This window comes from Papaver somniferum, chromosome 2 (assembly GCF_003573695.1).
Source record: "Papaver somniferum cultivar HN1 chromosome 2, ASM357369v1, whole genome shotgun sequence".
NCBI classification, from domain to species: domain Eukaryota; kingdom Viridiplantae; phylum Streptophyta; class Magnoliopsida; order Ranunculales; family Papaveraceae; genus Papaver; species Papaver somniferum.
Window position 1 is genome coordinate 27,837,247 of NC_039359.1, and position 11,379 is coordinate 27,848,625.

At 33.5% G+C, this 11,379-nt stretch overlaps 1 protein-coding gene and 1 long non-coding RNA gene across 2 annotated transcripts; both read right to left on the reverse strand.

Annotated features, from left to right (window-relative positions):
• Positions 1-321: 321 nt before the first annotated feature.
• On the reverse strand, positions 322-2,104 carry LOC113353073. The gene is made up of 4 exons (XR_003361063.1): positions 1,997-2,104; positions 1,618-1,677; positions 687-759; positions 322-396 (listed from the first exon to the last, which is right to left on the reverse strand). It is a non-coding gene; the product is annotated as an uncharacterized LOC113353073 (long non-coding RNA).
• Positions 2,105-5,468: 3,364 nt separating this feature from the next.
• LOC113350786 lies at positions 5,469-7,844 on the reverse strand. Its single transcript, XM_026594905.1, has 4 exons — positions 7,226-7,844; positions 6,755-7,042; positions 5,858-6,661; positions 5,469-5,731 (listed from the first exon to the last, which is right to left on the reverse strand). The coding sequence occupies exons 1-4, from the start codon at positions 7,842-7,844 to the stop codon at positions 5,469-5,471; spliced, it is 1,974 nt and encodes a 657-aa protein (XP_026450690.1).
• Between the last annotated feature and the right edge of the window lie 3,535 nt (positions 7,845-11,379).

Sequence of the window (11,379 nt, forward strand, 5' to 3'; positions counted from 1 at the left end):
ATAGGAACAAGTCAAATCTATAGCCATTATAACTTTGACAAGCACCAAAAATGTAACGTTCTTTTCTGTCTCACGATAGGTTTTTTGCTAGTATATCTTGAGAATGACTGATACATACTGCCACAACCATAATAAGATTATATATCTTAATAAAGCTGACATAAATTCATTGATCAGTCTAGATTTTCTTTCTTTCTTCTTCAGTAGGGGTTTGATATGTTGTCAATAGAAAATTGAAGGCTAACGATACATGTAGGGAAAAACAATGTTTTCAAATCATTTTTGAATGTAATTTCCAAAATTTAAAACGAATACATACCTTTCCACAAGTTTGAAAACAAGACACTATTTTTTTTAGCTAGTGCTCAAAATGTAAAGCTATTTTGATATCCTCCTCTGCTAAAAATAAAATCACAAACACATATTAAAGAATTGCACAATTAATTTCGTATACAGAATAAAATATCCTTCGCAGTTACTCTATGCCACTAAAAGTCTTAGCTGGTTATTATGCATTGTTAAAAACTTAGTACAGTTATTCTACACTGTCGAAAACTCAGTGTAGTTATTATGCACCATTCAAAAAATCAATGTACTTACTCTGCAACGTTGAAAAACTCAGTATAGTTGCTCTACTATTTGATTGCATATGGAAATAAAGTAAGGAAAACATGAATGTTAAATACCATTTTTCTTCCATCAGTCCTACGGATTTACAGTTAAGAAGTTGGCCATGAAGTTGGTCCGTTGTTTTGCAATCTATATATAAAAAAATTGACTAAGATACTTTCAAATCAATCAATATATAAACAACCACTAGAGGATAGTGTATAGAGTTCAAAAATGCATTTATTTCATTCACAAAAAAACACGCATACGACTACAACAGAATGCATTCAAATATGATAGATTCAACAATTGCCGAGATTTATTTACATAGAACATGCCAGTTTGGCCGTGACCAGATTTTATTCATTAGAAAATCTCAGAAACAAGCTTTGGCACCTTAAGATTAATTGAAAAGAAACTATAGTAAGTGAAGTGATAACTAACAGTTGTGACTGTCAATTTGAGTCTCCTTCGCCAATATTGGTTTTTCTCTTGATTTTTTTAGCCACCCATTAGAGCGTACAAGTTACTACTACTATGACAGCAAAAAAACTATTATTTATCTCTGAAACGTAGTGATTATGCGCTACTTTTTCAGCAATAGATACTATATGCATTGTGATTTTTCCATAGCATAAGGTATAGGCACTGTGATTTAGAAACCTATTGATTAAAAACAAATTCAGTTCAAGCTTCAGTTCAAATAGGACCTCCCGGTTCATGAAGAGAGTTTGGACGACTTTGAATACATTTGAATCCGAATAGAAAACATGATTGAACTTGTATTGAAGAATATAGGTTATATGCACTATCATACCATAAATAATTAATGAAACAAACAACAAGGAAACTTGTTCACATGAATGAACTTCTATAAAAAGAATACAATAGATATGCAATGTTACATCATATACAAGAAAAAAAGAAAAAGACATTAATAAAAACTGATATTGAACAATATATATTAGATCATAGAAAAAAAAATGAACGAAAACAATTGTAACAAACCTGAAAAAAATATAATAATCTCATCAACTGAATTAAAATCAACACCAGTTGCAATAAAACCTGCAAAACAAAACAATAAATCAAAATTAACTGATTTTGTACACAATTATCTGCATGTTTGAAAAGATATGCAAATAACAAAAACTAATAAAAACGAAAATGAGCAAATAACGTGATTGTTTTTCTAGATCTGAACATTTTTCATGAAGATGAAGTAAAAACACAAAGATCAAAAACACAAAAATATGAACGTTTCTCTAAATTGAAGTAATTATCAAGCATGGAGATCGAAAAGACAAAGATCTACTTCAATTCCTCTTTCAAAAACCCTAACAAATCAAAATAGGAGTTTAACGATGGATTTAGCAGCAGTATTTACTTGATTTTGGTTAACCAAAAGATTAAATCCAGAGATTTTGAGAACAGACTCGGAAACAAAGACAGAGGGGGAGAAGAACTTTTCTTTGTAGGTCGCCTGAGCACAGAGCTCTCGATTCAAATGTTGAGAAATGAAAATTAGGTTTCACTATTTTTATAGGAAGGGATAGTTTTGCCATTTATAAAATACGGCTAATACTTTTCGCACGTGTAATGGACCCTAGAATCAAATTTTATCTATAAATTTTTTAATTTTATAAAAAAAAGATCTCCGGATAAACCAAATCTTATGGACGGACCATCCATTAAACTAGCCCACTAGGATAGGACCTACTGGTATTTCCTAAAAAGAAAATATATAGATAGTTTAGGAATTTTTAAGGTGTTTGTTTGGAGTGTTATTCATGGTACTTTTATATTTACATATACATATATAGAATGTGTAGGTTTTATAAGAAATCGTGTATATTGGTTTCGTTTTTCATTATAAATTTCAATTAAAACAAATCCACTGGATTATCCGTACCCAATCTGTTCATTCGTGCATTCATTGGATGCAAAACCGTTGGATGTTGTATTGGATGCGGATGCCAAATTTGAAATCCGTAATAAATTGGATGCAGATGAGGAAAAAACCGGTCCATACCGGTCCATGCTCACCCATAATACCAGGTGGCATGGCAAACGAGTAGCGCCACTATGGGAAAACCACGGAGCGACAGAGTTTTTAGCGAACGACATTGACAATATCGCCAGCGTTACCATTAATATCGCTCGTTATTGAGTCTAGCGCCAACGGCTAGTTCTTTATCACCTACAAATAAGTAATTTTCAAACTCAAACCCCAAATTGTTTGTGTAAAAAGTTTTCCTTATTTCTCTCTTTCTCAATCTAATTTCTCTCTTTCTCTCTTTCTCAATCTAATTTATTTTTTCAAATTTTCCCAAATGGCATAATTTCAAAACCAACTTGATTCAGCAATATAACTTGATTTTTCTGGAGTAGTGCTTGAATGTGCCATTAAGAAGATATGTGATTGTTATAAAGAAGTAGGTAAGAATCCAAGAAGTATTCAAGTTTTGGATATTAACCAAGTCAAAACCGAAACTAAGAAAAGGCAAAGAAAAGTTCAAGGCAAGGAAAATCAAGGCAAAACAAATTTGAAGCCAAAGAAGAAGATAAACAAAGGAAACTCCGTTCATGAGCGCATTGGTTGGAAGTTTGGTGAAATGAAGAAGATTAACAAGATGAAGAACATTGTCCCAAATTTTTATTTTTAAAGTTTATATTTCAAATTATTATTGTCTAGTTTTATGTCTTGTAAAATGACCGTTAATGATTAATTAAAAGTTCAATGAATTAGAAAATTTGACTCGTATTGTTGAAAGTTAAGCTTAATTCTATTCTTAATCCAAACTTATATTTTAATTAGAGATACATTTTTGTTTAAACTAAAATAAAACAAGTTTTAAAACTTAATACTTAAAAAAACTTTCAAAATTAATGACTTAAGTGGACAATTAAGAAATTAAAACATAAATAGTGGATTATATTTTGGCAACCCTCTTAAAATATCCAAACAACTTCCAAATTGGAAGTTTTTTCCGTAGATGCGACGATATTCCACACGGCACCTTTGTGCAAGTTCGATCATGGTTTCACCATCCCTCAAGTTCTGACCTTCTTGTTGAATTAAAAAAGATACTTACTAATTTCTGTATTCAATACAGTGAAGCGATGAGACAACACTGAAACATCACGATTGTTAGGGTTCATTGTTTGTTCTTGAAATTTTCTAAATATCATTTTCCAAAAAATTTGGTGACGGGATTCTTTTCCGTATATAGTCTCAGTACAAAAAATATAATTCCTGCAAATACATTCATCTTCCTCAGTAGTACATTTTGGTAATCGCCTCTTAATTCGACTTAGCACATTGGCACGATTAAAGACTCTTTGATTTTCGGCAGCATGTCGGTTTGCTATGAACTCAGCCATGTTCATATTATCAGACATGCTCTCTGAGGAATTGGAAGAGAGATGAAAAGAATTGGATATTGAAAATTTTTAGATAGATTTACAAATTCTGGTGTGAGTTGAAATGAGTTTGAAATTGGGTATTTATAGAAGGAAAAAATGGTATCCGTTGGATGAGGAACTGATAAGCGATGTTCAAGTCAGCGAACGATAGCTTGACTAACGTTAGCGCTGGAATGGCCAACGAGCGATATTTAGACTATCTAGCGATGGACACTCTATCGCTCGCTGGAAAGTCTGTCGTGTATGCCTATATGTTATTTTTGACATATAGGCATATATATTTGGTACTTTGGCATACCTATAATGGGTGCATATATGGAAAAATTTGATGTTTTCCATGTGCATAGGGCCTTATAGGGTCATTAATGATACTAATATCTCTAATGTTAGTCACTTCTAAAAAACAAGACTCCCTCCAAAAGTCCTGCACTTCATATTGAAATGTGTCACTTGTTAAAAGTAGGAAATCTAGACATCCACCACATTGATAATATATGTCATCTGTGTAAGGATGCATAATAAGTGCTTAATTTATATATTTTCAGTGTCGAACTCATACTTATATTTTTTATTCTTGAATTTTACCTTATATTACTCTTGTTTTGTTTATTTTATTTCTCATAATAGATGAATCATCCAAAGACAATGAAAATGGTTGAAAAATAACCAAAAAGTAAAGTACTATATGTGAAAACAAGATCAAATACTTAATGTAACTTGTTCAAAACCAATATTTTCTATATGCGTATAGTACAAAATAAAAAGACGATTCCAAAGGAGAAAAAATGAAGTCATTCCGTCGAATGAACAAGTTATGCACAAAACAACCGTAGTCAAAAAGCATGATTATCCCAGGTTTAAAGCCATCAAAGTATGCAAATTGGACCATGAGGGATGTTGTCATTTTCCATACAAAAATTGAGTTGTGTTATAGTCCTTAGATTCATTAGGGTCGTGAATGACCTGAGAGCAATTCCTATAAAATGGACAAATCTAGTTTTCCTCCCCTATGAAATGGGAAAACAACCCAAAGTGATGGACAAACCGATAAATATGATGGTTGGTACATTGAGACTCTACATTTATCACGCAAAAAATGTTGAGTTGCCGAACACAACTCGTGCTGCTAACAATGAGATTATCGTTAAAAACAAAATTTGTTATTGCTTTAGTTGCTCAAGATATATACTATCATATTTTACTTTACTTTACTTGTTTATCATTATTAAATGATATTTTATTCTATATTTTATTTTTTTGATCGATAAAGAAATGATGTATTGATCAAAAAGAGAGGGTATAAAAGATTTATACCACCGTAAGCCAAGAACAAGAGCTTTAAGAAAAAAGCAAATCCCACAGACATGCTATGCCTTAAGAAAAGTGAAAAAACAGAAGCAGGCTACAGAACAACCAAAAAGCAAAGCTAAGAACTAGTAAGACTCAAAGAAAGAATTGTGCCAGTTTTCCATGACATCAGTTGAGGATAAGTGCTCAAACTCTTTGATAACTGAGGACCAAGTATAGAGACAGTAAATAGCTTTATTTGTCACATCCACCTCATTGCAGACCTTATCAGTAAAGACTCTTGCGTTTCGTTCTTTCCAGATGCACCAAAGAACTGCAGCAGGGATTAAATTCCATAAATAAGTCAAAGCCTTTGAAGATTGTTTCAGATGCCAGGAGTACACGGCATCTGCAGGTTGCTCAGGAAATGCAAAGAACCAGTTTAATTTCTCCAGAAATTTGCTCTAGATTTTTTTTGCAAAAGTGCAGTGCAGTAAAACATGTGCAGTTGTTTCAGTTTCATTGCAAAAGAGACAGTCAACTGGAACATCCATTCTTTTTCTTCTTAAAGAGTCTTTAGTAGGTAATCTTCCATGTGCAATTGTCCGCAAGAAAAAACCAATCTTTGGTGGATACTTCTGCTTCCAGATAAAAGAGAAAACTGGTTTCTCTGCTGTGTCTGCATCAATAACACTAAGGAAATCATATAAAGATTTGACAGAGTAAACCTTACTTGCACAAAGATTCCACTGCAATTCATCCCCAAGATCAGGAGTGAAAGTGAAAGAAGCCAAATCAGAGACAAGAATAGCATGTTCCATTGCAGCAGCACCAAACAATCTTCTTGGAGATCTAAGATTCCAAACAACACCATTTTCTTCAGTCACACCCATTTCATCCACTTTGTGATTCTTTGATCTAGAAACATTATAAAGATGAGGATAACAGTCTTTAATAGGAGTGTCATATAGCCAATTGTCTTTCCAAAATCTGAGTAAAGAACCAGAATGAACTTTAAATCTCACATGCTTAAGAAAGAAAGAGTTATGATTCATAATAGCCCTCCACACTGAACTACCATATGAGCAATTAGGAACCTTTGCCATCCATTGAACATCTCCAGTACCATATTTTTCAGCTACAATTTTTCTCCACATAGCATCTTCTTCTTTAGCAAACCTCCAAGACCATTTACAAAGTAAGGCTTGATTCATTATTTTTAAGTTTTTCACTCCAAGACCCCCATGTTTCTTCTTTATACAAATAGCATCCCATTTCACAAGATGTATTTTCCTTCTTCCCACATTATCATGCCACAAAAAATTCCTCATAATTGTTTCTATATTTTTGCAAACAGAACTGGGCATTTCAAACATACTCATATAATAGACAGGCAAGCTAGCTAGGACATTGTTAATTAGTGTGAGCTTACCTGCTCTTTTGAGAAGCTTTTTCTTCCAACCAACAAGTTTTGCAATGAATTTATCTACTATCTTGTCCCATTTATCTACACCTATGCAATTATCTCCAAGAGGAAGACCTAAATAAATAGTTGGGAGCATACAAGAATAACACCCCAGAATGTCACAGAATTGTGATAAGTCTCCATCAAAGCCAACTCCAAAAATTTGACTCTTAGAAAAATTTATCTTCAGGCCAGTTAATAGCTCAAAAGAAAGAAGAATCAGTCTAAGATTTTTCACTTGTTCAATATTAGCATCTAAAAAAATCAAAGTGTCATCAGCAAATTGCAAATGACTAATAAGCATACCTTTATTGCTGACTTGAAAACCAGAAATAATACCTTGTAGCTAAGCTTGCTTTAACATGTAAGAAAGAGCTTCACCCACCAAAAGGAATAAAAATGGTGATAAGGGGTCTCCTTGCCTGATACCCTTTTTACTTGTGAAAAAGCCAGATGCACTACCATTCACCAAGACAGAGAATTTCACAAATTCAACACAACATTTGACCCAACTCCTCCATTTATCTCCATAACCCATTAACTTCAAAATTTCATCTATAAAATCCCAATTAACATGGTCAAAGGCCGTTTCAAAATCTAATTTGCATAACAAACCAGGTTTTGCACTTCTAGTTCTAGAATCAATAAGCTCATTGGAAATTAGAACTCCATCTAAAATTTGCCTTTTTTTAATGAAAGTTGTTTGGTGCTGAGAAATAACTGAGGGAAGACTTACTTTGAACCTTTCTGCCAACAATTTTGAGAGTATCTTATAAGATCCATGAACCAAACTAATTGGCCTGAGATCTTTAATTTCTTCAATTGTATCCTTCTTAGGAATAAGAGCTATAAAAGTATTCTTGAGTCTCCAATCAAGAAAACTTCTTTCTTGTAAATCTTGCAAAACTTTCATAAAGTCTTCTTTCAAGATATCCCAACAAAGTAAGTAAAAGCTCACAGGGAAACCATCTGGCCCTGGAGCTTTATTTTGACCCAAAGATTTGATTGCTAACAAGCATTCCTCTTCATCAAAGTCTCTTTCCAACCAAGTACACATTTCATTAGAAATTGTATTAAACTGCATACCTTCCATATTGATTTGTCTGTTGTTATTGGCTTGAAAGATTTGTCGAAAATAATCTACAATACCATGTTTAATTTCTTCTTCACTAGCAGTTAAAACATCATTAACCTTGATAGAGCCAATATAACTTCTTCTTCTATTGTCATTTGCCAGTCTATGAAAATAGTTTGTGTTGTTCTCATTATTCTTAATGTCATTGACTTTTGCTCTGCATCTCCACTTCTCAGCTTTGACCAAGGTAAGTATGCACCATTCTTGTCTTGCAGCTACTCTCTCATCCTATTGAGCACTTGTAAGGCCATTCTGCAGATTTTCTTCGATGTCCAAATTGTTGAAAATTTCCTCCAAATCCTCCAGCTTTCTTTATAGTTCTCCATAATCTTGCTTGCTCCACTCTCTTAACTTAGGCTTTAAAAGTTGTAGTTTTTTGCAAAAAAACAAAACCAGGGTTGCCTGCAACAGAAAAAGACTCCAACCAATTCTTAATTAGAGAAAAAAATCAGGGTGAGAAAACCAAAAAAACTCACAGCGGAAAGGAGGAGGACCACGCTTCAAACCATCACAAATCAGGGCTATAGGACTATGATCAGAGACAGGACGAGGAAGAGCTTGTTGAATTACATTAGGAAACTCCATATCCCATGATAATGAAACTAACAATCTTTCAATTCGGCTTCTAACACTTTGAACTTGATTTTTTGTCCACGTATAAGTGACTCCGATCAAAGGCAAATCAATAAGATGATGCTTGGAAATGATTTATTCAGCCTCTCCATTCCACAGGTATAATCACTTCCCATTGATCTTTCATGAAAAAATCTAATTTCATTAAAATCCCCACCAATTACCCATGGGTATTTCCAGAAACTTCTTACTTCTTCAATTTCAAGATTTGAAGACTAGAGGAGGTACTACGAAGAAATGGGCCGAAGTGGTTCGAGGAGAAAAGGAGCTACAGACACGGGATTCAACAATTGAAGAATCACACTCAGAAAAGGACGATTGACAGATGGTTACCAAGAAGAAATCAAAGAAGAGAACTGAATATCTTGATCAGCAAGCAACAATCGATTGCAAGTACAAAACTTTTGTGATCACAGGTAAGCATAATGGGTTTTTGATTGATGAGAAAATAAGGAACACAAAAAACTTAATTCAAGTCACAGTCAGTCGAGAGGAGATTGTTTGGATGAAGAACATTATGCGGAAAGAATCGAAGAAGCCTTTTTATGGACAGTGGTATTGGACCTTCCACAAGGATGATGAGCATATTTTATTTTCTAGGAATGAAAATAAACATGGAGAATTTTTTAGAGCGTATTTCTTTCATAAAAAGATTAGACAAACTATGTGTTTTATTGCTGAATCCAGTGTTTCTAGATGGTCTCATTTCATCACAATGTTCAACAATGTTACCACAGTGAAATCTAAGAACATCAGTTTAGATGCTAATATGGCCTGTGAAGATTCCCAAACTTCAATATTCATTGAAAACTCAATTTTAGAGTTTCCTAAGGAGAATTGGGATCTTTCACTAATTGTTGAGGTCTCAGATTCAAAAACCTCTTGGTCTCAAATTGGTCAAGAAATTGCTAACAGGTTTGATTTTAAGAATGCTTTTGATCTTTGTCCTTTTGAAGATAAGAAATCTTTTTTCTTTGTGTCTACTCAGGATAAAGATATTTTGGTTAGAAAGGGTTTTTGGGATCTTAATGGTACATCTATAAGGATTTTACCTTGGTGGTCTACTGCAAATTCAGTTTCAATCCCTGATAGTTCTTATCATGGCGTTTGGATTGAAGTTCAAGGAGTTCCTTTCGATCTATGGGGAGATAAACTTTACAGTGTGATTGGGAAAAAATTTGGGGGATTTTTAGAAGTACATTCGTCCACAATTAACTGGGAAAATTCTTCTGGAATCCGTCTTAAAGTTAAGGAATATACTCAATCGTCCTTAGCATTTCTTTTTCATTTTAATGGTATGTCTTTTCCTGTGAAGACTACTTCTTTGAAGCTCATCAATGGTGAACCAGACCTCAAATTTCAAAAAGTTAGTATTCGAAGATTCAATCAAGAATCAGCTTTAATCCCGAGCAATCAGCCTGAAAATACTCCGTTGAATATTTCGATTAATTTGGATTGGCCGAAAATCCCTCAGCCAGTATTGCGCCCGCTTGACTCTAGGCGTAGAGATTTATTCAAGAGATTATAGCAAGCATAAAAAGGAAAGAATACTTCTACGGAAATAAATTGGAATTCAAATTTAAATTCGAATTTTACCTCAAATTCCGAAAATTCGGGTTCGGGATCGGGATCGGGATCTAAGGAAGATTCGGTTTCGGGTACGGATTCAGACTCTATGGATAACTCAGGAAAATTTTTAAATTCGAATTCTTCAACGGTCGGCTTATTAACTTTTCAAAATGAGGATGAGGTGAATGACTATCTCGAAAATGATGTTTCAATACCATATCTTCAAAAGTTAGATGCGGAATGTGCAGAGGAAGCAATTCCAATTTCAGTGGTTGAACCAACTCAAAATGCAGAGAAGTTTGTTCTTCTTCATCAATCGACAAAAAAGTGGAGTTTTATGCGTCATAATTTATGTCCCAAATTAAGAATTCAGTTCGAGAACGTTCTTGCTCAAATGGTTGCTTTGGGACCTTGTATGGGTTTAACTTATGAAGGTTCAAAAGAGGAAATAGATGATGCAATGATGGATACTATTAGAGCACATCTCAGAAACTATAATAAGGAGCATACTAAAAACATTGGTTCATAAACGTCTCTTATTGTTTTTGGTTCATCTAGTGCTTTGTAGTTCGATGGATTTGAAAATAATTTGTTGGAATATTCGTGGTTTGAATGATTTGAACAGAAGGGATATTGTAAAGAAGAAGGTTAGGGATTGGAAGCCATCTATTTTACTTCTGCAAGAAACAAAACTTCAACTTTGTACAGATTTAATGGCTTGGCAATGTTGGGGAAATAAACATGTGAAATGGATTTATTCTCCATCTCAGGGAAGCTCAGGTGGTATTTTATGTTTTTGGGATTCTTCTAAAATCGAAGTTTCTGACTTTCTAATGGGTCCTTATTCTATTATTCTATATTTTATATGGCATCACATTTTTGGTCTTGTGCCCATGGAGCGGTAGATTTTCCATAGTGGGAAGTCAAGTATATCTATCCATGTGGCTGGGAAAATACCTTTGTCTGCCCATTACTTTATGAATTTCCCTAAAGTCTAAAATTGGTGAAGTTAAGAGGACTTTCTAGACTCCAAAAAGACATTTATTGCATCCCATAATCATTAAAACATAAGAAGCAAAGAAGTTTTGTGCGGATTAGGGGTTTCTCCCTTGTTGAGAGGAAAACCGTGAAACTTTTTTTTTTCTTTTTCTATATATGATTATGACTTGCTTGTTTAAGTTTCAAATTGAATGATAATGTATTCATATTTAAAACTAGAATAGAAATTGAGATCCAAAATTATCGAAGAGTTTTA

Coding starts and splice junctions, on each gene's coding strand:
- LOC113350786 (XM_026594905.1), bottom strand. CDS start 7,844: ATGTGTACTTGGTTGGAAAGAGACTTTGATGAAGAGGAATGCTTGTTA. Junction 6,662..6,754: donor AAAGCTTCTCAAAAGAGCAG/GTAAGCTCACAC, acceptor GCAAAAATATAG/AAACAATTATGAGGAATTTT. Junction 5,732..5,857: donor AATGGATGTTCCAGTTGACT/GTCTCTTTTGCA, acceptor AGCAACCTGCAG/ATGCCGTGTACTCCTGGCAT.